This window comes from Doryrhamphus excisus, linkage group LG22, assembly GCF_037039965.1.
Source record: "Doryrhamphus excisus strain RoL-2023G ecotype Guam linkage group LG22, RoL_Dexc_Guam_v1.1, whole genome shotgun sequence".
NCBI lineage: Eukaryota > Metazoa > Chordata > Actinopteri > Syngnathiformes > Syngnathidae > Doryrhamphus > Doryrhamphus excisus.
In genome coordinates this window covers 2,638,019-2,665,708 of record NC_136378.1, presented here as the reverse complement: position 1 = coordinate 2,665,708, position 27,690 = coordinate 2,638,019, and the positions used below count along the sequence as shown (strand labels likewise).

The window sequence follows — 27,690 nt, the reverse complement described above, 5'->3', positions numbered from 1 at the left end:
CATTTTTGACCCACTTATGGAAGGTTGGGGTAGTAACATAAAAACAAAAATTTCTTAAAATCGATAAAAGATAAGTTAAAAATGTGAACGGCATGATATCAAAAACATGTTTTTTGAGGAATACCTGGAATATTAAATGATAATTTTTTTTAATTTTTGTCATTTTTGACCCACTTATGGAAGGTTGGGGTAGTAACACAAAAACAAAAAATTCTTAAAATGTATAAAAGGTAAGTTAAAAATGTGAACGGCATGATATCAAAATCATGTTTTTTGAGGAATACCTGGAATATGAAATAACAATTTTTCATTATGAAGATATTTCAAGAAAACAACCTGACCGGGTCATTTTTGACCCACTTATGGAAGGTTGGGGTAGTAACACAAAAACTGAAATTTCTTAAAATGTATAAAAGGTAAGTTAAAAATGTGAATGGCATGATATCAAAAACATGTTTTTTAGGAATACCTGGAATATGAAATATTTTTTTTTAATTTTTGTCATTTTTGACCCACTTATGGAAGGTTGGGGTAGTAACACAAAAACTAAAATTTCTTAAAATGTACAAAAGATAACTTAAAAATGTGAATGGCATGATATCAAAAACATGTTTTTTGAGGAATACCTGGAATATGAAATGATAAAATTTTGACCCACTTGTGCATCTAAGGGTTAATGCCATGGTAACGTCCCAGTTTGGTTGACATGTGAAAACCACCCATCCCTGGTGTGCCGTGCAATACATTGCTAGCTCACCAGGTCTTATTAAAGCTTAGTAATCAATAGAGACTCCTCTATCCTTAAGTGTTTCTAGTTAGCTTTAGAGCCTTACATCCCCAGGCAAGGGGGTATTGATCTGTGGGACAGATTGGATGCTTCCCTTTCAGGAGATGAAGGTTAGTAGTTGGGATATCTTGCTATGGGTGGCTGGCTGGGTGGGGGCGGGGGTGTTGATGGCTGGATCGGCTTACGACTTCCTACCCCCACTTCCGCTACCACACCTGTTACAGCCAAGGGGAGCAACTGTTTGTGTGTGTAATTGTGTAATTGTGCATGTGTTTCCGGGCAAATTACTTGTGTGTGTGTGGGGGGGGGTTCATGGTGACGGTCCGTATTACAGCCGACTTTTACAGCTGCCAGCCTGTTGTGGATGAGTAACGGAACATTTCAGGTTTTGCATCATGTTTGGGCGTGTGTGAACAACCATTCACACTCACATTCATACCTATGGACAATTTGGAGTCGCTAATTAACCTAGCATGTTTTTGGAATGTGGGAGGAAACCGGAGTACCCAGAAAAAACCCACGCATTCACAGGGAGAACATGCAAAGTCCACACAGAGATGGCCGAGGGTGGGGAAAGACAAAATAAGAAGCCAAAAAGTTACCACTTCCACACAAAATAGGAGGAGAACTCATTCATTCATTTTCTACCGCTTATCTTCACAAGGGTCGTGGGAGGTGCTGGAGCCTATCCCAGTTGTCTTCAGGCGAGAGGCGGGGTACACCCTGGACTGGTGGCCAGCCAATCACAGGGCACATATAGACAAACAACCATTCACACTCACATTCATACCTATGGACAATTTGGAGTCGCTAATTAACCTAGCATGTTTTTGGAATGTGGGAGGAAACCGCAAACTCCACACAGAGATGACCGATGGTGGAATTGAACTCGGGTCTCCTAGCTGTGAGGTCTGCGCGCTAACCACTCGACCGCCAAGTTAGCTTTTCAGTGATGTTGAAAATTTTTCATCGGTTTACATACTTTTTTCGGTTAGCGTACAATGCTAATGAGTCCAACTTGGCTTCCGCAAAACATCCTTAGCTTGTAACAAGCTAGCTTGCTAACAAAATAACTCATTTTGTTCTGAGTGGAACGTTTCTTTCTAAGATGATGATTCTAAATTAGAAGTCGAAATGTGCAAACGGACCTGAGACTCCAACGCTTATCTATGGATGTCGTAATCTTCATGCGGAATTGCAGACGTAAACACGTAGCATTTCAGGTCTCCGTGCACCGTGCAGAGTAATCCACCGCCGCCCCCTGCAAACTGATATCCGTGTGTGTTTTCAGGGTTGAGGTGGGATCGGCGGCAGCTGTGGAGATGGCATTAGGGGGTGGAGAAGTGGAGGGGGTGGTTTGGGGGGGAAATGGGAAAAGCCAACACGGTAGACAGAGCCCAGATAGACCTGTCAGCTCCATGACAGCCACGCATGCTTCAACCTCTGCTTCAGCACAGAACACCGCAAGCGAAAGGAACAAGGTAGAACACTTCTGCAGGCGGCTGAAACGGTGACGACCGAGCTGAGTTTATTTTTGTGGAATCTGTGAGAAGGCCCATAAAAGACCTGGTAGTAGCAGTAGCTATAATTAGCTTTTCTTAACACTCATGATTTTTTTGAACGTGAAGTGAAACATCAAAGCTGTCACAGAACGTTAGGGTTGAATAAATGCTGATGGAGGTAATGAACCTCGACAAATGACTCTAATGAAGTATAAAAATACCCCCCCCCCCATATGGACAAAAGTCTTCAAACGTATCTCTTGTTCAATTACCTCTGTAATTAGGCGTTTGGCTTGTTCTCTTAAATCTATGCTTCCAACCCTCTTCGGCAGGGGTCTCAAACACGCGGGCCAAATGTGGCGTAGGATATGAAAGTTTAATGTTAGTGCGGCCCCGCGCAAGTTTGATACGGATGCTGTATGGTATCATGTACCCAGAAAAAATTATTACGTTTGATTCATGTTCATGTTAAAGGTTAAATAACTGTTAATAGTTATCCTCCCTATACGTGTGGAAGTGGTAAGTTTTTGGCTTTTTTTAAGTTTAAAGGAAAATAACTTACCGTTTAGGTCGCTAGCTGTCTAGTTTGCGAGTTAGCATGTGTCTCAAGACCCTGCAGTTGCGCAATATGTTGTAAATCAGGGGTCTCAAACACGCGGCCGGCGGGCCAAGTAAATATTATTCACTATCTTAATTTTTTTTTAATTAGTTTAAAAATGTTACAAGAATAAAGTCAAAATATTATGGGAATGAAGTCGTAATTATGAGAAAAAAATGTCTAAATAGCCCACAACAGAAACGGATGTCAAAGATGAAGTAAAAAATCAGAAAATAAAATAAATATTATTAATATTAATACAATTTAATATTTATATTCTAATATAATGCTAACATATTTTTATATAATTTAATATAATTTAATAATTAATATAATTTTATGATAATAATCTTGTAATATTATGAATAAAAATCATGTCATTTCAGTAGGATACATTTTTTAATATCAAGGAAAAAATTTTATTAGTTGTAATATTATGAGAAAAAAAACATAACAAAATAAACTAAAAAACTACAATATTCTGGGAATGAAGTCATAATTATGAGAAAAAAAATTTTGTAAATAGCCCACAACAGAAACGGATGTCAAGGATGAAGTCAAAATATGAAAATAAAATAAATATTCTTAATAATATAATACAATTTTTATATTATAATATAATGTTAATATACTTTAATATATTTTTAATAATTATTATAATTTAATAATTAATATAATTTTATGAGAATAATCTTGTCATATTATGAATAAAAATCATTTCAGTAGAATAAATGTTTTAATATCAAGGAAAAAATGTTATTAGTTGTAATATTATGAGGAAAAAAAACATAACAAAATAAACTAGAAAACTACAATATTCTGGGAATGAAGTCATAATTATGAGAAAAAAAATTGTGAAAATAGCCCACAACAGAAACGGATGTCAAGGATGAAGTCAAAATATGAAAATAAAATAAATATTCTTAATAATATAATAAAATTTTTATATTATAATATAATGTTAATATATTTTAATATAATTTTAATAATTATTATAATTTAATAATTAATATAATTTTATGAGAATAATCTTGTCATATTATGAATAAAAATCATTTCAGTAGAATAAATGTTTTAATATCAAGGAAAAAATGTTATTAGTTGTAATATTATGAGAAAAAAAACATAACAAAATAAACAAGAAAACTACAATATTCTGGGAATTAAGTCATAATAGAAAGTTGAAATTTGTGGGGAAAAAACAGCAAAAATAGGAGGAAAAAAAAAAACAAATATAAAACTAATAAGGCTCTTTTTACTAATCGTTTACCCAAAGCTTATAGCTTCTTAGCATCAAACTAGCTCATGCATCAGGTCTTTTTTTCACGATGTGGCCCTCGCCGGTACAAGTTCCGACACCCCCTGTTGAGTCAGACACGAGTTAATATTTAAAGAGACCAAGTGAGACCATAAAAAGTCCAGGCAAGACCAGCCTGCGCCATGGTTTGTGTTTTCCAAAATAAACAACGATAAGATGAATAGCAGAGGCTCAAAGGGTGACGAGGTAATTATTCATGAACGTGCGTTAAGGCAGCCATGACGGTTGTGATGTTTGTGCTTAATATCTTAAAGACTGAGCGCTCTTCAAACGTGCATTGTTTACTTAAATACTGCTTTTTTTATGATTGCTATGCAAGCATGCTTATAATTATGAGCACATTTTCAAGCAGGAAGAAGAATCCTATCTGTTTGATCTGGCTGGCATAAATACGGGCAGCACAACAGCTTCTCATCTCCTGTGTCAGCTCTTCCACCGCAACGTGATATTCCCATGGGAATGCTTTTCTGCTGCGCAAATCAGTCCGATCAGTGCGGGCTGTTTCTTATCTGGACACGACTGGGGGAGGGGAATGAGGGGTGCACTCCCCTTCTCTCCCCCCACCCCCCACCTCCCAAGGAATAATACCTATAAATCTCCCGGGCGGCTATCTCATCATGATTTTGTGATGAGTATGGTGCTTTGGCGGTCGAGTGGTTAGTGCGCAGGCTCGCAGCTAGGAGACCAGGGTTCAATTCCACCCTCGGCTATCTCTGTGTGGAGTTTGCATGTTCTCCCCGCGCATGTGTGGGTTTTCTCCAGGTTTCTCCACATTCCAAAAACATGCTAGGTTAATTAGCGACTCCAAATTGTCCATAGGTATGAATGTGAGTGTGAATGGTTGTTTGTCTATATGTGCCCTGTGATTGGCTGGCCACCAGTCCAGGGTGTATCCCGCCTCTTGCCTAAAGACAGCTGGGATAGGTTCCATGAGGGATAGGACCCTCATGAGGATGAGCAGTAGAAAATGAATGAATAAGTTCTCCTATTTTGTGTGGAAGTGGTAACTTTTTGGCTTCTTATTTTGTCTTTCCCCACCCTCGGCTATCTCTGTGTGGAGTTTGCATGTTCTCCCCGTGCATGTGTGGGTTTTCTCCAGGTACTCCGGTTTCCTGCCACATTCCAAAAACATGCTAGGTTAATTAGCGACTCCAAATTGTCCATAGGTATGAATGTGAGTGTGAATGGTTGTTTGTCTATATGTGCCCTGTGATTGGCTGGCGACCAGTCCAGCGTGTACCCCGCCTCTTGCCTAAAGACAGCTGGGATAGGCTCCAGCGACGCTCATGAGAATGAGCGGTAGAAAATGAATGAATAAGTTCTCCTATTTTGTGTGGAAGTGGTAACTTTTTGGCTTCTTATTTTGTCTTTCCCACACTCGGCCATCTCTGTGTGGAGTTTGCATGTTCTCCCCGTGCATGCGTGGGTTTTCTCCGGGTACTCCGTTTTCCTCCCACATTCCAAAAACATGCTAGGTTAATGCTAGGGTGTACCCCGCCTCTTGCCCAAAGTCAGCTGGGGTAGGCTCCAGCACCTCCGCGACCCTCGTGAGCATAAGTGGTAGAAAATGAATGAATTAATGACTTCTCCTCCTGTTTTGTGTGGAAGTGGTAACTTTTTGGCTTCTTATTTTGTCTTTCCCCACCCTCGGCCATCTCTGTGTGGAGTTTGCATGTTCTCCCCGTGCATGCGTGGGTTTCCTCCCACATTCCAAAAACATGCTAGGTTAATTAGCGACTCCAAATTGTCCATAGGTATGAATGTGAGTGTGAATGGTTGTTTGTCTATATGTGCCCTGTGATTGGCTGGCCACCAGTCCTGGGTGTACCCCGCCTCTCGTCTGAAGAAGACAGCTGGGATAGGCTCCAGCACCCTCCGTGACCCCCATGAGGAAAAACAGTAGAAAATGAATGAATGGTGCTTATTGCTCTTACAGTCCAAAATCCTTGACTGGATATTTCCATCCCATTTTGATTGAGTAGATTAGATAAGTTATTTTATGTATGTGAGAGCCGGAGTTGTGCTCCATCTTGCCGGAGGACTCCATTATTAGTTTGTTTTCTTTCATTGGTCCACGGCCATCCCGAGTTCTTGTTCCTTGATAGCATCTGCGCTTCATGTCAGCTCAGCAAATCAGTTTTGCTGTTGCGCTGCAGGTGTTAAAGCCGTAATAAAACTGTTCTGTGCCGCTTTGAGAGAGGTTTTCTTAGTAGAATTGACTTTTGATTGGATTGGCGAGACCCTGCAGGGCGATACCGATACTCGCCAAGTCCTGCTATCTCTCTCTCTCTCTCTCTCTCTCTCTCTCTCTTTCTCTACGTTTGCTCCTTTCACTGGCCGAGCGCAATCGCTAGCCAGCACACCGACTGGCCTTATGCACCAGCTGTATGACTTTCACCTCCTGAGTGATGTCTATTGTCTGCACGGGGAGAACCATTACCGGGCTCAAACCCCAGTGGAAACGTTGCGCCGGCTGCCGCCGTGCCTGCTCTTCGTCCTTCGGCGGCATCGGGAGTTGACAGTGGATAAACAACGGGAACAAACAGTCACTCCCACCAGCATCGATCTGGCTCCCTCGCTCGCCCTTGCCCGTTTCGTTTTGTTTTTTTGCCAACAAGCCTCACACTGATACTGATATATTATATTATATTATATTATATATATATATATATATATATATATATATATATAGTGATCATTAAGGATGTAATAATATAATTCTGCGTCTTAAGGCCCTTTGAATTGTAATGAAGGGGGTATTTTCATATGCTGTCCTCTAGGTGTCACTGTTGGCTTTGTTCCAACTTCATCTAAATCAGGGGTCTCAAACATGCGGCTCGCTGGCCAAATGTGGCCCGCAGGACACTAGTCTGAGGCCCCCGCCTTGATATGAAAGTTTAACGTTAGTGCGGCCCTGCGCAAGTTTGATATGGATGCTGTATGGTATCATGTACCCAGAAGAAATTATTACGTTTGATTAATGTTCATGTTAAAGGTTAAATAACTGTTAATAGTTATCCTCCCTATCCGTGTGGAAGTGGTAAGTTTTTGGCTATTTAAGTTTAAAGGAAATAACTTGAAGGCTACCGTTTAGGTCGCTAGCTCTCTAGTTTGCGAGTTAGCATGTGTCTCAAGACCCTGCAGTTGCGCAATATGTTGTAAATAAAAAGAGTATAAATGTGACGATTAGTCGTGTAAAACCTTAAGAAACCACATATAGTTGGTGGGTAGACAAATTATTTTTTTTCAGATTAAAATGAACAAAGCATTATTAGAGCCCTGTAGACATGACAAAACACGACTATAGTCACATTTATACTTTTTTTATTTACAACATATTGCGCAACTGCAGGGTCTTGAGACACATGCTAACTCGCAAACTAGAGAGCTAGCGACCTAAACGGTAGCCTTCAAGTTATTTCCTTTAAACTTAAATAGCCAAAAACTTACCACTTCCACACGGATAGGGAGGATAACTATTAACGGTTATTTAACCTTTAACATGAACATTAATCAAACGTAATAATTTTTTTCTGGGTACATGATACACCTCAAACTGGTGTCCTGCGGGCCACATTTGGCCCGCGGGCCGCGTGTTTGAGACCCCGGCACTAAAGTTCACCAATAGCACCTTTAAACTGTCTCAAGTCTAGTATCAAGGATCAATTCCACCTACGCGCAATTTATATGAAAGCCCCCACCGCCCCACCGCCCCCTTTTGCACCGCTGACTGCCAAAAATGATAAATGACCCACCACTTCCTCCCCACGTCGTGGTTGTCCGAGACGCTACAAGCTTATTTCTCCCTTCAGAAAATCCAATGGGGTCCACGCTCCATTTCCTGGAAGTGTACATTTTTATTCTTTGCTGAAAGCTGCAAGAGGGGGAGGGGACGAGGAAATTCATTGCTTGTGGCCCCGTCCTTTTTAATTTCCGCTCATAAACGTGTCACCGGTATAAATCCAAGCGTGCAACACCATCCATATCTATATGCATGACTCGGAGCCTTCAAAGTGAACGAGGAAAGCAAATGAGGTGTTCCCGATGGCGTGCTCTCTTGATGGCGTGCCTAACAGTTTACAGTGCCACTCAAACGATTAAATCTTACGCACCGCATCCAAAGCGAGGTCAATTATTTCTCCTTCATCTTGGCGGCGTCGGTCTGTTCTGTTGTGTTTATATCTGATGAATCCGTACGCCGTGTAATCGCATCAATGAGATTGCACATAATTGCGACATGATACTTTGCATATGCGTAATTTGCATTTGTTGTTATTTGTATTAGATCGGGGGTCTCAAACACGCGGCCCGCGGGCCAAATGTGGCCCGCAGGACACTAGTTTGAGGCCCCCGCCTTGATCTGAAAGTTTAATGTATGGTATCATGTACCCAGAAAAAATTATTACATTTGATTAATGTTTATGTTAAAGGTTAAATAACTGTTAATAGTTATCCTCCCTATCCGTGTGGAAGTGGTAAGTTTTTGGCGATTTAAGTTTAAAGGAAATAACTTGAAGGCTACCGTTTAGGTCGCTAGCTCTCTAGTTTGCGAGTTAGCATGTGTCTCAAGACCCTGCAGTTGCGCAGTATGTTGTAAATCAGGGGTCTCAAACACGCGGCCCGCGGGCCAAATGTGGCCCGCAGGACACTAGCTTGAGGCCCCCCACCTTGATATGAAAGTTTAATGTTAGTGCGGCCCGCGCAAGTTTGATATGGATGCTGTATGGTATCATGTACCCAGAAAAAATTATTACGTTTGATTAATGTTCATGTTAAAGGTTAAATAACTGTTAATAGTTATCCCCCTTATCCGTGTGGAAGTGGTAAGTTTTTGGCTATTTAAGTTTAAAGGAAATAACTTGAAGGCTACCGTTTAGGTCGCTAGCTCTCTAGTTAACGAGTTAGCATGTGTCTCGAGGCCCTGCAGTTGCGCAATATGTTGTAAATAAAAAGAGTATAAATGTGACTATAGTCGTGTTTTGTCATGTCTACAGGGCTCTAATAATGCTTTGTTCATTTTAATCTGAAAAAAAATAATTTGTCTACCCACCAACTATATGTGGTTTCTTAAGTTTTTATTATTATTTTTATGTTTATTAATTTATTACTGATTGATTTTCTTTATTCTTGATTTGTTTATTTATTTTTCATCTTATTTTGTGTAGAAAAATAAAAAGATATTTGAGAACAGTGGAATGTTTTATCAGAGCTTTTCCTGTAGAATTTTTTTTTTTACATTTTTACATTTTTTTGTTTTTAATAAATGCATTTTTTTTGTTTTTTTTTTTTTCCGGGAAAACCTGATGCAGCCCAGTCTCACCCAGACCCAAGCTCCAGTGCCCCCCAAGTAAATTGAGTTTGAGACCCCTGTATTAGATAATGACTTGGATAGTCATTTCGCTTCATCTTAAACAGCACAACGTTAAAACCCTTTTCCGCCATTTTCTTATCTCTTATTATTGTTTTACTGTACAGATTTAGTGTCCCTATGCCTGTAAATGGGGCACACGGCGTCTATAAATAGATTTACCGTGGTAGCAGACTAACCGGGGAGGGTGCTAACGTGTGCGCGGTATGTTTTATTTATTGCACGGAGGGTGATCAAGGCTATTGATGAAGGTGTTTGCTTCCTTCTCACCGCTTTACCCCCCGCCCGCGGGAGTACAACGGTACCGTTGAGGAACATCTTCATTTCACATCTTGGCTCCGGCATTCCCTAATGACCCCTACTGCGCTATCTCCAGCTCACCGCAGCGTTCCCATCGCTGGCAAAGCTCATCCTCTATGCTTTTCCCCACTGTGAGGTAATCCGTTTTACACTTTCATGCCATTCTCAGATCCCGCCATGCCTATAGAACCCTATAGATTGTAGATCTTAAGGAGCCTGGAAGGGAAAAAGACTTTGATCATGGTACTAACGACACATGGGCATAATAATTCATTATTGGACCAATTGATCATTAAAAATTTGGTCGACCGCGTCGAATTGATAGTTGATAATTGATAGTTGAATAACTACAAAAGCAATCTTCACTAGCTAAATGTACTGCAAAAACGGCCAGTAAGGATAATTCAGGGAACATACTAACTCCTTATTTGTAAAATCACAAATACTTCAACTTGCTGATGTAGTTCATCTTCAAACACCTAAAATAATGCATAAGGCTAAAAATAACCAATTAGCTACAAATGTCATCTAATACTTAAAAAAAATATATATATATTTTTTTATAAAAAAACTTAGCTAATTTTTAAAGGGACAAAACAGCATTTCATTATCATCATTGAACAGTACTAGTATGTATGCGAGTACAGAATCATTTGATTATATCTTCTCATGGGACAAGACAAAAAAAAATTTTAATAAATTTTTTTTTTTTTTTTTTTAAATATTTTTTTAATTTTTTGGAGGGATTATCCTATGAGAAGATATAATCAAATGATTGTGTACTCGCATACATACTAGTACTGTTCAATGATGATGACACTGAAATGCTGTTTTGTTCTCCTCCCTTTAAGAATGAGCTGAGTTTTTTTTTTTTTAATAAAAAATTTAAATTTAAAAATTAAAAAAAATTAAAATTTAACAAATTTTAAAAAATTTAAATAAAAAAGACAAACTTGCCCCGGGCCATCGGTACATTGTTATTGTCGAGCCCTGGTGCAAAAATTGAACGGCTTGGGTTCTAATTGCCCACACGGACTTTGAATGTATAATCATGCCTTTTATGCAAGTGTCTGTCATTTGTTTTAGATCGGGGTGTCCTGATCCGATATTGTTACCAGCTATTCAGATTCTCATGACTGTGTGTTATTTTCAGAGGACGGCTCTACCGCTATATAAGCTGTCCATTGACTACTCTTCTATAGTATTGTCGCTATTGAAGATACCGTATAATGAAGTGCTTGCTGAAATGTGAGGGGCGTAGTGCTTTTTAAGAGACGTTTATATAAATGATACATATGGCATCAAATCAAAATAGAGTCCCGCAGTGTAAACCGAGCCTCAAAACAAAGCACATTCCTTCATGTCGTTCCAAAAAAAAAAAAAAAAAAATTTGCTACAAAAGAAGCAGCGATGTAAATATTTGCAGCTCAACTGAAGCTGTTGGCTTGTGCATTCAGATCGGCTGACAGGTGTAGGAAGCCGGAGTGGGAATATGGCGCAATGTTCCACACTATTTCACGGCCCTAAGCCTTTAATCACAGCGGCTTCGCTGAATGCATAAAATGGAATGCACATTTCAAATTGATTCCATATTGACGAATGCCAGGGCTAGCTTACAGCGTGAGCAAGTGTGCCTTCTGATTGTAACCTGTTTATATATACTCTGTGTGTGTGTGTACTATAAATATATATTTGTGCATAACTGCAATAACTACATCAAAATGTATGTAAAGGGATATCAATTTCTGAAATATGAAATAATATACAGTCGGCAAGCATATTTTTGTATTAGTTTTTTATTATTATTGGCCTTTTAGCTCTTAAATTTGTCCAAAAAGTTTAAGCAAATCCAAAATATGAGCAAATATTTATATACTATAAATATAGTATATTTGTGGTAAATGATTCGATAATTCAATAACTGCGTCAAAATGTATGTCATATCACCTCGTACTTCGGTACGTGACAAAAAAAAAATTAAGAAGTTAAAATTAAGTGTAAAAAATTAAAATAAATTAAAATAAATTAAACTTATTATGTCATTGTATGGTCATATCACCTCGTACTTCGGTACGTGACGAAAATAAAATTTTGAAAAATAAAAAAAAAAATTTAATTAAAAAAATGTAACTATATTATGAAAGCAGGAAGTGAACAAATGTAACAGTTACTGATTGTAAAAGTACCAGATGGAGGGGTAGGATTTAATAAGCTTTGCTTCTTCCTACTCCTTTTGGACATGTGGAACTGTGAACTGATTATGTCACAAAAATAAAATTAAAAAAATAATTAAAAAAACTTAAACTATATTAGGAAAGCAGGAGGTGAACAAATGTAACAGTTAGTGATTGTAAAAGTACCAGATGGAGGGGTAGGATTTAATAAGCTTTGCTTCTTCCTACTCCTTTTGGACATGTGGAACTGTGAACTGATTATGTGACAAAAATAAAATACAAAAAATACAAAAATAAAAAAACTTAAACCATATTAGGAAAGCAGGAGGTGAACAAATGTAACAGTTAGTGATTGTAAAAGTACCAGGTGGAGGGTAGGATTTAATAAGCTTTGCTTCTTCCTACTCCTTTTGGACATGTGGAACTGTGAACTGATTATGTGACAAAAATAAAATACAAAAAATAAAAAAACTTAAACCATATTAGGAAAGCAGGAGGTGAACAAATGTAACAGTTAGTGATTGTAAAAGTACCAGATGGAGGGGTAGGATTTAATAAGCTTTGCTTCTTCCTACTCCTTTTGGACATGTGGAACTATGAACTGATTATGTGATGCATTCAATTGTAATCTGATGCATGTTCAAATGAAATAAAACCATTACCATTACCAACTATTTTCCGAGCGAACCGGATCATACAAAAACCGGGGGTGTTCCAAACCCGATTTTTGACTGTATTTTAATCTTTTCAAAGCAACTCATGCAATTACAAGATTAACTGGATTACATTTTAGGGATTACATCATTCTTACCTATTTAAGCTTGACTGATTTCCCCGCTTTACGCTTCCAGTTGTTTTCCCGAGCATCACTGTGGTATTTAATTTATTCGGGACGACTTGCACACTAGCGGTAATAATGGTTGGGATTGTGGATATTCCAGCTGGTTATTCTGGGTGATGGCATCATGTTGGCGGATGCGCATCAATACTTCCATGACAGAGGCTGACGAGTAAGAACAGCCAGAATTTCCTTGCACAGTTGCCGTGCTCCTGAACACAACATAGTGTAACTCTGCCGTTGTCATGGACGGTGTGGTTGCCAAGTGATGTGGTGAGTGAAGACAGTCGGATATTTTTCAGTCAGCGCTAAGACGGCGGATTGGACCCAGGGTTCGCTGGGGGAGAGTGGGGCAATCTTCGGTCTAAGGCAGGGGTCTCATACACGCGGCCCGTGGGCCAAATGTGGCCCGCAGGACACTAGTTTGAGGCCCCCGCCTTTATAATGTCAGTGCGGCCCGCACAAAGTTTGATATGGATGCTGTATGGTATCATGTACCCAGAAAAAAATATTACGTTTGATTAATGTTCATGTTAAAGGTTAAATAACCGTTAATAGTTATCCTCCCTATCCGTGTGGAAGTGGTAGGTTTTTGGCTATTTAAGTTGAAAGGAAATAACTTGAAGGCTACTGTTTAGGTCGTTAGCTCTCTAGTTTGCGAGTTAGCATGTGTCTCAAGACCCTGCAGTTGCGCAATATGTTGTTTAAGTTATTTCCTTTAAGCCAAAAGCTTACCACTTCCACACGGATAGGGAGGCTAACTATTAACAGTTATTTAACCTTTAACAAGAACATTAATCAAACGTAATAATTTTTTCTTAGGCCCGCGGGCCGCGTGTTTGAGACCCCTGGCCCAAGGAAATCGAACATCGAGTCTTCCCAAAATGACAGCCATATTTACCAGCATGTTTTATGGGCGCAAAAGAAGTGTTTTTAAAGGCAGTGATTCCTTAGATTCCTTTAAACTAAAGCCGAAAATTTACCACTTCCACACGAATAGGGAGGATAACCATTAACAGTTATTTAACCTTTAATATGAACATTAATGTAATAATTTTTTCTGGGTCCTGCAGGCCATATTTGGCCCGCGGGCCGCGTGTTTGAGGCCCCTGGTCTAAGTGAGTCTAAGTGATCCATTTTGTTTCTATGCGTCCTTATTCATACTAAACCAGCCTATGAGGAAATGGAGGACAGATTGCATTGACAAGCTTGCATTGTTTTGCCTAAAAATGGTCCGAGCTGAGGACCGGACTCCATTTTGCTGTTCCTCATCAGCTCTCATTAATCTAACTGTGGAGCTTTGGCGTGCTTCCCATGATTTAGAGGCAGCAGGATGGAGTAGCCGCCCAGTCCCAATAAAATCATTAGTCTCTGCTCTCCACCATCACCTGCTTCTTTGTGCCAACATTTCCTTCTGCCATCTCATCTAAAACATTAAGGCAGGGGTGGCCAAAGTGCGGTTTTGGGTTGTTGTTTTTTTGTTTGTTTTTTGGGGGGGCCCCTAGCACATTCCAAAAATGTAATTTAACATTCATTCATTCTTTTTTGAATGGTTAACACACAGACCTCACAGCTAGGAGACCAGGGTTCAATTCCACCCTCGGCCATCTCTGTGTGGAGTTTGCATGGGTACTCCGGTTTCCTTCCACATTCCAAAAACGCCTGAAGACAGCTGGGCTCCAGCACCCCGGCGAGAGGCAGGGTACACACTGGACTGGTGGCCAGCCAATCACAGGGCACATATAGACAAACAACCATTCACACTCACATTCATACCTATGGACAATTTGGAGTCGCTAATTAACCTAGCATGTTTTTGGAATGTGGGAGGAAACCGGAGTACCCGGAGAAAACCCACGCATGCACGGGGAGAACATGCAAACTCCACACAGAGATGGCCGAGGGTAGGGAAAGACAAAATAAGAAGCCAAAAAGTTACCACTTCCACACAAAATAGGAGAACTCATTCATTCATTTTCTACCGCTTATCCTCACAAGGGTCGCGAGGGTTGCTGGAGCCTATCCCAGCTGTCTTCAGGCGGGAGGCGGGGTACACCTTGGACTGGTGGCCAGCCAATCACAGGGCACATATAGACAAACAACCATTCACACTCACATTCATACCTATGGACAATTTGGAGTCGCTAATTAACCTAGCATGTTTTTGGAATGTGGGAGGAAACCGGAGTACCCAGGGAGAACATGCAAACTCCACACAGAGATGGCCGAGGGTGGGGAAAGACAAAATAAGAAGCCAAAAAGTTACCACTTCCACACAAAATAGGAGGAGAACTCATTCATTCATTCATTTTCTAGCGCGGGGGTTGTGGGGGGTGCTGGAGCCTATCCCAGCAGTCTTCAGGCGAGAGCGGGCGGGGTACACCCTGGACTGGTGGCCAGCCAATCACAGGGCACATATAGACAAACAACCATTCACACTCACATTCATACCTATGGACAATTTGGAGTCGCTAATTAACCTAGCGTGTTTTTGGAATGTGAGAGGGAACACAGAGGTGGCCGAGGGTGGAATTGAACTAGGGTCTCTTAGCTGTGAGGCCTGTGCGGTAACCACTTAATGGGATGTGTTCCATTATTTTTATTTTTTTTAATGTTTTCCTATTATGTATCACTGTCATTCTATTTATGGCGACCACGTGTCTCGGAGCACAATTCCAGATGTTCTACTGACTATGAATTCCTCTTGCATGTTTTGAGAATGAATATGTTGTCTTGCAGATGTGTATTATCTTCCATCTGCCTCTCCTTTATGCATGACTTAAGACATTGACTTTCTTTGGCAGCCCGAAACTCTCCAGTCTCTGTGCACCTTTTGGCTGCTCTATTAACTTATGGATATGTCTGCTGGCAAGCATAAAATATTCATACGCTCATCTCCTCTTGTACATTTTTGCATCGATTAAGTCGGCAGGACGATGCAGACATTTGTTGGTTGTGTATTTCCCTCATCAGCGGCAGTGTACGCCTGGCAGATAAAGCAGATCCAGGCATCTGAAAGCCATTAGCCATTATTCCCTTCCTTGGGTGCCTTCATCCCCATTACGCTCTAATGTACGATTCCATCCCTTCAGCTTCCGTGATCTCACAGCTGCTGCTTCACACGTCAAGCTTTTGGCTTTCTCTTCATCCCGCTCTCTCGCTGGTGGAGCTTTTTGGGTCATTACTGTCTGAAGGTCAACACGGAGAGACGGATATCGCTGCTCGGAATTGGGCAAGATTTGTGTGTCCCAACTCTGTGTATTTTGTGTCACCCGTACCAGCGCTCTGCTGCTAATAATCAGAGATAACGTGTTTATTTTGTGTGTTTTTCTTACACAATAACACTTAGATGCATAAGTGGGTCAAAATGACCTTGTCAGGTTGTTTTCTTGAAATATCTTAGTAATGAATTTTTTTTTTAGAGTTTCATATTCCAGGTATTCCTCAAAAAACATGTTTTTGATATCATGCCATTCACATTTTTAATGTACCTTTTATACATTTTAAGAAATTTTTGTTTTTGTGTTACTACCCCAACCTTCCATAAGTGGGTCAAAAATGACCTTGTCAGGTTGTTTTCTTGAAATATCTTAGTAATGAAATTTTTTTTTATCATTTCATATTCCAGGTATTCCTCAAAAAACATGTTTTTGATATCATACCATTCACATTTTAACTTACCTTTTATACATTTTAAGACATTTTTGTTTTTGTGTTACTAACCCAACCTTCCATAAGTGGGTCAAAAATGACAAAAATGAAAAATTGTTATTTCATATTCCAGTTATTCCTCAAAAAACATGTTTTTGATATCATGCCATTCACATTTTTAACTTACCTTTTATACATTTTAAGACATTTTTGTTTTTGTGTTACTAACCCAACCTTCCATAAGTGGGTCAAAAATGACAAAAATGAAAAATTGTTATTTCATATTCCAAGTATTGCTCAAAAAACATGTTTTTGATATCATGTCATTCACATTTTTAATGTACCTTTTATACATTTTAAGAAATTTTAGTTTTTGTGTTACTACCCCAACCTTCCATAAGTGGGTCAAAAATGACCCGGTCAGGTTGTTTTCTTGAAATATCTTAGTAATGAAATTTTTTTTTATCATTTCATATTCCAGGTATTCCTCAAAAAACATGTTTTTGATATCATGCCATTCACATTTTTAACTTACCTTTTATACATTTTAAGAAATTTTAGTTTTTATGTTACTACCCCAACCTTCCATAAGTGGGTCAAAAATGACCCGGTCAGGTTGTTTTCTTGAAATATCTTCGTAAAGATTTTTTATTTTTTCATATTCCAGGTATTCCTCAAAAAACATGTTTTTGATATCATGCCATTCATATTTTTAAGTTATCTTTTATACATTTTGAGAAATTTTAGTTTTTGGCTTACTACCCCAACCTTCCATAAGTGGGTCAAAAATGACAAAAATGAAAAATAGCAATGGCTTGAATAGCAAACAAGTAAAGCACAAGACATTTTCACGCATTTATGACGATAACACAGAAGCATGATGCATTCTAGACTTTTTTATATTTTCCTCCAAATTCTCCACACTTACTATGACCTGCTTAGCAGCCGTACTTATCTAGCCGGAGCTTGCTTTGCCTCAAGGCCATCGACTCAGTTTCACCATTTAGATTTTAATGTTGTTTACGCCTTGGCCTTATGTCTAATACATATTTTAACATTGAAAAGGACTCTGGGAATGTGCTGCCAAAATATCAAAGTGTTTTGTGTATTTAAAAAAAGAGGAAAAAGGTTAGTGTCGTTCATTTGTTTCAGAAGGGGGCGACTCCAATTGGAACAATCGATTTTTCCCACAACAAATAATAATAAATCCAATTAATCTGTTCCGGAAAGCCAAAAATGTCAAGACAAAACATGCTTTATAGATTTATAATTATGGTTTCCCAGCTGTCTTCAGGCAAGAGGCGGGGTACACCCTGGACTGGTGGCCAGCCAATCACAGGGCACATATAGACAAACAACCATTCACACTCACATTCATACCTATGGACAATTTGGAGTCGCTAATTAACCTAGCATGTTTTTGGAATGTGGGAGGAAACCGGAAAAAACCCACGCATGCACGGGGAGAACATACAAACTCCACACAGAGATGGCCAAGGGTGGGGGAAAACAAAATAAGAAGCCAAAAGGTTACCACTTCCACACAAAATAGGAGGAGAACTCATTAATTTTCTACCACTTATCCTCATGAGGGTCGCAGGGGGTGCTGGAGCCTATCCCAGCTGTCTTCGGGCAAGAGGCAAGGTACACTCTGGACTGGTGGCCAGCCAATCACAGGGCACATATAGTCAAACAACCATTCACACTCACATTCATACCTATGGACAATTTGGAGTCGCTAATTAACCTAGCATGTTTTTGGAATGTGGGAGGAAACCGGAGTACCCGGAGAAAACCCACGCATGCACGGGGAGAACATGCAAACTCCACACAGAGATGGCCGAGGGTGGAATTGAACCCTGGTCTTCTAGCTGTGAGGTCTCCGTGCAGCCGTGTGTTGCCATTAATAACCAGCAGGAATGATGGCATTGATTGTATGACATGTCAAGGTTGGCCGCTCATGCATAAGCAATCACGCCGAGGACCGAGGAAGTGTCCCGGGAGTTGTCACACTACTCAACCAAGACTTTTGGCATCACACGTTTCTCCAAAAGCTATATCGTGATTGTATATTCAAAGAGACGTGCAACCTGGAAGGCTTGACGGAGTTTGACCTTGATCCTTTGAAAGAGACGGTGGCGGCTCAATTTCTCCGCATCCAATAATAGCGTGTGTACAAGGATAGCTGTCTTTATCGAATTCTGTTCGAATCTGCCCAGCGAATTGCTCCACTCAGTCTGTGGAAAGTCGATACATTGATGGTCGCCGATGGCAACCATTGTAATGGTAATTTGGGAATGGTTTGATTTCATTTGAACATGCATCAGATTACAATTGAATGCATCACATAATCAGTTCACAGTTCCACATGTCCAAAAGGAGTAGGAAGAAGCAAAGCTTATTAAATCCTACCCCTCCATCGGGTACTTTTACAATCAGTAACTGTTACATTTGTTCACCTCCTGCTTTCCTAATATAGTTTAAGTTTTTTTAATTATTTTTTTTATTTTATTTTAGTCACATAATCAGTTCACAGTTCCACATGTCCAAAAGGAGTAGGAAGAAGCAAAGCTTATTAAATCCTACCCCTCCATCTGGTACTTTTACAATCAGTAACTGTTACATTTGTTCACTTCCTGCTTTCCTAATATAGTTTAATTTAAATTTTTAATTTTTTAAATTTAATTTTTTTTTTTAATTTTCTAATTTTTTAAATTTTTTTTATTTTATTTCATTTTTGTCAACATAATGGGTTGTTTTTAGCCTTATGCATTATTTTGGCTGTTTGAAGATGAACTATATCAGCAAGTTGAAGTATTTGTGATTTTAGAAATAAGGAGTTAGTATGTTCTCTGTAGGCGGCATTATGAATTATCCTTACTGACCTTTTTTTTGCAGTACATTTAGCGAGTGAAGATTGCTTTTTGTAGTTATTGTGCCCGGCGTTGCGGCACGGATGCTGCTGTGTTTTTAACATTAGCCACCTTTTTAATGAAAACGCGATCAGAACCCACATGGCTACGATACAATCAATCGTCTGTCTCATTTGAATTTTGATAGTTTTACCGGTCACTGTTAATGTTGTTGTGACCTTGTGTGCGCGTGATTGCTTTCTTGTATTCTTTCCAAAAGTAATGATGCACCATTTCATTTTTGCACCTTACCTCCAAATGGAGAAATTACTTTTCCGTAATGGACAAGCTTCCATTGTCCTCGTGCTTCATCTTTTTGTCAGGATGGAAATGGATTGGCCGAGGATTGCCGCCCTCTCGAGTCTTTGTTGTCACTCACAGTGTCCATATTTATTACATCAGGGGTCTCAAACACGCGGCTCGTGGGCCAAATGTGGCTCGCAGGACACTAGTTTGAGGCCCCCGCCTTGATATGAAAGTTTCATGTTTGATATGGATGCTGTATGGTGTCATGTACCCAGAAAAAATTATTACGTTTGATTAATGTTCATGTTAAAGGTTAAATAACTGTTATCCTCCCTATCCGTGTGGAAGTGGTAAGTTTTTGGCTATTTAAGTTTAAAGGAAATAACTTGAAGGCTACCGTTTAGGTCGCTAGCTGTCTAGTTTGCGAGTTAGCATGTGTCTCAAGACCCTGCAGTTGCGCAATATGTTGTAAATAAAAAGTATAAATGTGACTATAGTCGTGTTTTGTCATGTCTACAGGGCTCTAATAATGCTTTGTTCATTTTAATTGAAAAAAAATAATTTGTCTACCCACCCAACTATATGTGGTTTCTTAAGTTTTTATTATTTGCAGTTTTATTATTATATTTATTTATTTATTACTGATTGATTGATTTTCATTTTAATTTACAACATATTGCGCAACTGCAGGGTCTTGAGACACATGCTAACTCGCAAACTAGAGAGCTAGCGACCCGAAACGGTAGCCTTCAAGTTATTTCCTTTCAACTTAAATGGCCAAAAACTTACCACTTCCACACGGACAGGGAGGATAACTATTAACAGTTATTTAACCTTTAACATGAACATGAATCAAACGTAATAATTTTTTCTGGGTACATGATACCATACAGCATCCATATCAAACTTATATTAAACTTTCATATCAAGGCGGGGGCCTCAAAGTGGTGTCCTGCGGGCCACATTTGGCCGCACAACAAAAGGATGCAAGGTTGTTATTTTTTATAAGAGGTGATACCGTCGCCGCATACTTATAGTTGTTTCTTTCTGTTTTTTCAGGTTCGAGGACCGCTTGCTATAGGATGACCTTCCTTATCTCATTGAGCTCACACTGCAATCAAGACGATTAATCAAAAGCGGTCGGGAGGGCCGGCGTGATGGACAGGTGATGGAGTCTTCCATCATGTTTCCCTACCATTGACGCGTCGTGCCCGAATCCGCTCTGAGGCATAAGTGTGTACCAGCGACCCCCATTTCTCTGCCATGGTGACATAAGCCGCATCGCAATATGAGGGAGAGCCAACGTGAGACCGTGTCATTTCTTTCTCCAGTAGCTGCTTCAGCTGCCGCCTCAACGCCTTTTTGCCGCGTGTTCGAGAAAAGACTGATATTTTTTTTGTAACTTGTCAAGCGCTTGTATTTTTTTTTTTTTAGCGCGGCGCGAGACGATGCTGGGATGCGTGACTCGCGTCCGTCGGCTGGTCCGTCTCCTCCCTTTGCAGACGTCCCTCCTTCTCTTGTTTCTGTTCTGCACCGTCAGCGTATTCATCTCGGCTTACTTCCTGTATGGCGTCAAGCGGGAGCTGGAGCCGTCGGGAGGGGGCGTTTCAGGCGCGGATGGAGCGTCGGCCGATTCGGACGACGTCAGAGTCACGCCGTCTCGCCTGTTGCCGCTTCGCGGCGTCTCAGGAGGCCCCGGCGTGGACCCCGCCGGAGTCAGAACAGATCCTGTAGTTCTGGTTTTTGTGGAAAGTCAGTATTCCCAACTGGGGCAGGAAATTGTGGCTATTTTGGAGTCCGGGCGCTTCCAGTACCGGACGGAAATATCTCCCGGGAAGGGCGACATGCCGACTTTGACAGACAAGGAACGAGGACGTTTCACTTTGGTGATTTATGAAAACATTCTCAAGTACGTTAACCTGGACGCGTGGAATCGGGAGCTGCTGGACAAGTACTGTGTGGAATACGGAGTGGGCATCATTGGATTCTTCAAGGTTAGGACACAACGATACACTCTCGCACTTTACCCCCCCCACCCCCACCCCCCTCCCTCGCTGCTTTCACACCTCCTGCCCTGTCCATCTGCCTCTTCTGGCTCCAAGCAGATGGGATTCATGGGGTTGTAAAAAATCTGCTTGGTTCAATATCACTTAGTCCCGCTTTCACGTCGTCTCGTCTTCTATTTATCACTCTTTTAATCAAAAGACTTCTCATTTGTCTTTTTGTTTTAGTTTCGCTTTCAAATTTTAGTCCTGCTGTCAATCAAATTTTTTTTGTGTGTAATCCAAAAGCCGGGTCAACGTTCCCGAGACGCGGGAAAAAATATTTAAAAAAAAAAAAGGGAGTATGAGACATGGAAAAAAGGTAGGAAAGCTCGGTGGGGATTTACCGTTCATGGAGAGGGGTTGGGGGGTTGGTGGGGGGGGGGGGGATCAGAAAAGAGGATTTGCTTCCCGATGACTTAAACATGCTGCCGCTCTGCATTTTGTAAGTGTTCCAAATCCATGATATTAATACACCTCGTCAGCACTTCACTTCATTTCATTCCAAAAGAATGGGGGGTCCGGGGGGGGGGGGGGGGTTCACATTAATAGATAATTCAGTGGTTGACGAATAAGCACATTTGTTTTTGACCAAGTTAGTCATTTTACTTTAAATATGAAAAATAACAGATAACATGTACATTAGCTGGTTTGTTTGTTTTTCTTGAGAGGATGGCTCTTTAACTAAGCAGCATTTCTGGGGTGGGTCGTATGTTTGAGGTGGGCTTGAACCAGATGGAGGGGTAGGATTTAATAAAAAAAAACTATATTAGGAAAGCAGGAAGTGAACAAATGTAACAGTTACAGATTGTGAAAGTACCAGATGGAGGGGTAGGATTTAATAAGCTTTGCTTCTTCCTACTCCTTTTGGACATGTGGAACTGGGAACTGATTATGTGACAAAAAAAAAACTATATTAGGAAAGCAGGAAGTGAACAAATGTAACAGTTACTGATTGTAAAAGTACCAGATGGAGGGGTAGGATTTAATAAGCTTTGCTTCTTCCTACTCCTTTTGGACATGTGGAACTGTGAACTGTTTGTGACAAAAAAAAATAATAATAAAAATATGAATATTAGTAATAATATTAGGAAAGCAGGAAGTGAACAAATGTAACAGTTACTGATTGTAAAAGTACCAGATGGAGGGGTAGGATTTAATAAACTTTGCTTCTTCCTACTCCTTTTGGACATGTGGAACTGTGAACTGATTATGTGACAAAAATAAAATGAAAAAATAATAAAAAAAAAAACAAAAAACTTAAACTATATTAGGAAAGCAGGAAGTGAACAAATTTGCGTGTGTGTGTATATAGTAGAATAATTGCTGATTCTTTTCCATTCAAAACATCTCGCATACAGTTTGCTGCCATGGCGATGGAGATGTGAGAAGTAGAGAGTGGTGCTTTTTTTTTGGGGGGGGGGGGGGGTATTGGACCCAGCCTTTGAATGTTAGAGGACACAGCAGGAGGGTTATTCAGTTTGTCTGCAGTCTCAGATCAGAGCAGATTGAGCATAGCAGGTAGAAGCGGCCTCATGCGTTCACGTTTGAGTACGCCTGACATTATTCCTTATTTGGGAGAAAGCCGGGAATTCCACCCGGTCCTCATCACTGCTCCGTGTGATGAATTCTCTCTCCTCTCTGACCAGGCCAATGAGAACAGCCTGCTGAGCGCTCAGCTGAAAGGATTCCCCCTGTTTCTCCACTCCAACCTGGGTCTCAAGGACTGCACCGTCAACCCCAAGTCCCCGTTACTCTTTATCACCCGATCAGGGCAGCCGCTGCCGGGTCCTCTCCCTGGAGACGACTGGACCGTCTTCCAATCCAATCACTCGACGTACGAGCCGGTGTTGTTGGCCAAGACCCAATCGGCGGAGAGCATTCCATCCATGGGGCAGAACGCTGCTCTGCTGCCCTCCGTGGTGCAAGACTTGGGTCTCCATGATGGCATCCAAAGGGTCCTGTTTGGGAATAACTTGGTCTTCTGGCTCCATAAGCTGGTGTTTGTGGACGCCGTGGCTTTTCTCACTGGGAAGAGGCTGTCCTTGTCGCTGGAACGCTACATCCTGGTGGATGTGGATGACATCTTTGTGGGGAAGGAGGGCACCCGCATGAAAGTGCCTGATGTCAAGGTGAGTATGTGTGTTCATTTTGGGGATACATTTATGTTTTAAATGTCTCACCATGGTGATCGAGTGGTTGGCGCGCAGACCTCGCAGCTAGGAGACCAGGGTTCAATTCCACCCTCGGCCATCTCTGTGTGGAGTTTGCTTGTTCTCCCCTTGCATTTTGGGCTGAGGATAAGCGATAGAGAATGAATGAATGAGTTCTCCTCCTATTTTGTGTGGAAGTGGTAACTTTTTGACTTCTTATTTTGTGTTTCCTTACCGTCGGCCATCTCTGTGTGGAGTTTGCATGTTCTCCCCGTGCATGAGTGGGTTTTCTCCGGTTTCCTCCCACGTTCCAAAAACATGCTAGGTTAATTAGCGACTCCAAATTTGTCATAGGTGTGAATGGTTATTTGTCTATATGTGCCCTGTGATTGGCTGGCCACCAGTCCAGAGTGTACCCCGCCTCTCGCCCTGAAGACAGCTGGGATAGGCTCCAGCACCACCCACGACCCTTGTGAGGAAAAGCGATTGAAAATGAATGAATGAATGAGTTCTCCTCCTATTTTGTGTGGAAGTGGTAACTTTTTGGCTTCTTATTTTGTGTTTCCTCACCCTCGGCCATGTCTGTGTGGAGTTTGCATGTTCTCCCCGCGCATGTGTGGGTTTTTTCCGGGTACTCCGGTTTCCTCCCACATTCCAAAAACATGCTAGGTTAATTAGCGACTCCAAATTGTCCATAGGTATGAATATGAGTGTGAATGGTTGTTTGTCTATATGTGCCCTGTGATTGGCTGGCTGGCCACCAGTCCAGGGTGTACTCCGCCTCTCGCCAGAAGACAGCTGGGATAGGCTCCAGCATCCCCCGCGACCCTCGTGAGGAAAAGCGATAGAAGGAAGCGGTAACTTTTTGGCTTCTTATTTTGTGTAGGCTCCAGCACCCTACTGCGACCCTCGTAGAAAAGAAATAAATGAATGAATATCTCAAGTACTTCTCAAGCGTCTGTGTAGTGAAATAAAAACCAGTCACACAGAAACATCTTTTTTTTTTTCTTTCCGTTTTTCCTTTTCAATGCTTTTGTCCCCGTGGACCGCTCAAATCCGACAGTCCCCCAGCGTTTGTACTGTTACAGAAACGCCACAGCTATGAATATTTCAGGGGGCGCCGAGACGTAGAAATAATGTTGAAAAGCTCCTTACTCTTGTTGCCCCCCGCTCTCACAAATCGAGACAGAGGATGTGATGTAGCAAAACTTCCGTAGGACGCATGAAGGCCTCCTCGTGTGGGCGACGCCACGGCAAGCTTTTAGGAAGGCATCACACGCCTGACAAGATGGTGAAGTGTGCGAGCGTGTGTGAGGCTGGAGTTGTGTGTTGGGAGTGTCAAGCGGCGAACACATGAAATGAAACAAACACCCCCCAAAAAAAAAATCAGAGACGAGCGAAATATCAAACGGAATTTCGGAGAGGAGTGAGGCAACGGGGAGCGCAGCAATGGTTGGATGTTTACTGAAAAGGAAGATGCAGGATGAAATATGCATGCCCATATCCATCCCCCCTCCCTCATTAATGTGCTCGTGCGGGAGTGTGCTGACTCATGATTCTTTCCACTTAACATGTGTGTGTGTGTTTGTGTGGGTTCAGGCCCTGCTGGAGACGCAGAGGGAAATGCGCACCCATGTTCCCAACTTCACCTTCAATCTGGGCTTCTCAGGGAAATTCTTCCACGCTGGTAAGACGACCCGGAATAACACACATGAAGTTTTGGGCTCATAATATTTTTATTCCTCTTCGTCGCTTTTTATGCCCTGAGCTTATTTCTTATCTCTCTTTCTCTCTTTCTCGCCCTCGCCTCGCTAATATTTGAACTCCACTCTTCTGACTCATTTAACTTTAATTCCCTTTTTTTTTTTTTTTTTTTAAATCACTCACCCCATTTCACCTACCTATATTTTATACCTTGTCCTCCCGACTCACTTTTTATTCCACTTTTAACACCCAGGATCGGATGAGGAGGACCTGGGTGACGACCTGCTGCTGTCCTACGTGAAGGAGTTCTGGTGGTTTCCTCACATGTGGAGTCACATGCAGCCTCATCTCTTCCACAACCAGTCCGTGCTCGCCGAGCAGATGCTGCTCAACAAGAAATTTGCGATGGTGAGTGAAATTTAACGGCGGATAAACACCGTCACAACTGAACTGGAAGAACGTTTCAGTTAGTTCTCATCTCGGGGTCGACAACGTTGACTTGACACTTCATCGCGTTCAGCTGAGATGATCGGATTCCCAGCTCCCGACATCACGTACTTCCTTAAATTATCATTTGAGCATAACAACGAGCACTTCCGAGTCACCTGTTGTTGTCCAGCTCTTTGTAACTTGTCTGCCATATCTTACTTATTATATGGAAATATGGGTTAATAACTATAAAAGCAATCTTCACTCACTAAATGTACTGCAAAAAAGGCCAGTAAGGATAATTCAGAGAACATACTAACTCTTTATTTCTAAAATGTACTCATTTAAAAAAAAAAAACCTTATTGTATTATGTGACAAAAATAAAATAAAAAAAAATTAAATAAAAAAAAAACTTTAAAAAAATTAAAAAAAATTCTTTTAAATTTTTGCAGCCCGCGCAAGTTTGATATGGATGCTGTATGGTATCATGTACCCAGAAAAAATTATTACTTTTGATTAATGTTCATGTTAAAGGTTAAATAACTGTTAATAGTTATCCTCCCTATCCGTGTGGAAGTGGTAAGTTTTTGGCTATTTAAGTTTAAAGGAAATAACTTGAAGGCTACCGTTTTGGGTCGCTAGCTCTCTAGTTTGCGAGTTAGCATGTGTCTCAAGACCCTGCAGTTGCGCAATATGTTGTAAATAAAAAGAGTATAAATGTGACTATAGTCGTGTTTTGTCATGTCTACAGGGCTCTAATAATGCTTTGTTCATTTTAATCTGAAAAAAATAATTTGTTTACCCACCAACTATATGTGGTTTCTTAAGTTTTTATTATTATTATATTTATTTATTACTGATTGATTTTCTTTATTCTTGATTTGTTTATTTATTTTTCATCTTATTTTGTGTAGAAAAATAAAAAGTAAGATATTTTTTAAATTTTTTTGTTTTTAATAAATGCGTTGTTTTTTTTTTGTTTTTTTTTGAAAACCTGATGCGGCCCAGTCTCACCCAGACCCTAGCTCTAGTGGCCCCCAAGTAAATTGAGTTTGAGACCCCTGCCTTAGCACTTTTCTGGCAGCCATGTGTGGTTGTTGTTTAACTCTATGCCAAGGGGAAGAGTGCAAAAACCTGCCTTTTTCTTTTATGGAAGTACTGGATGTCCTCCATCTTGGCCTTCACTGAGCCGTGTTCCTCTTTATTGGCGGGCTGCAACGTGTCAGGATTTGAATGATGTCAGACTATTTGCGTGGCTGACACAGCTATCGGTGATGCAAGCCATGTTTGCCGTGAATTAAAAACTCTGTGGCAAGTGGTGGATGTGTGGAACATGATGGTAGATTTCATAAACCTTGTTAGCTCCTAACCTTTTAATGGACACCTCCTTTCTTCTTCTCCATCCCTCCAGGAGCACGGCATCCCCACCAACATGGGCTACGCCGTCTCGCCACACCATTCGGGCGTCTACCCCGTCCACATGCAGCTTTACGACGCCTGGAAGAAAGTGTGGAGCATCAAGGTGACCAGCACTGAGGAATATCCGCATCTGAAACCGGCCCGTTTCCGACGAGGTTTCATCCACAGCGGCATCAGCGTAAGCATCGCTCCTTTTTCTCCGACTCGCCGTCCATGAGACCTCATTAACTTGTTACCTCTGGCGCTAC

The 27,690-nt window shown here is 40.8% G+C and overlaps 1 protein-coding gene across 2 annotated transcripts in view; it reads left to right on the top strand.

The window, feature by feature from the left end:
* The window catches only part of LOC131110125 (bifunctional heparan sulfate N-deacetylase/N-sulfotransferase 1-like), a 67,635-nt gene that overhangs the window by 26,423 nt on the left and 13,522 nt on the right, over window positions 1-27,690 (top strand). Inside the window, exons 1-6 of one of the 2 annotated variants that reach the window (XM_078788388.1) lie at window positions 9,627-10,009; window positions 20,754-21,688; window positions 23,386-23,868; window positions 25,489-25,576; window positions 25,847-26,001; window positions 27,435-27,620. In XM_078788388.1, coding sequence (XP_078644514.1) covers window positions 21,143-21,688; window positions 23,386-23,868; window positions 25,489-25,576; window positions 25,847-26,001; window positions 27,435-27,620 — 1,458 coding nt within the window. In that variant the 5' untranslated portion in view covers window positions 9,627-10,009; window positions 20,754-21,142. Of the gene's footprint in view, window positions 1-9,626; window positions 10,010-20,753; window positions 21,689-23,385; window positions 23,869-25,488; window positions 25,577-25,846; window positions 26,002-27,434; window positions 27,621-27,690 lie in introns of those variants that run through there. The other variant, XM_058062854.2, reaches the window with a different exon arrangement.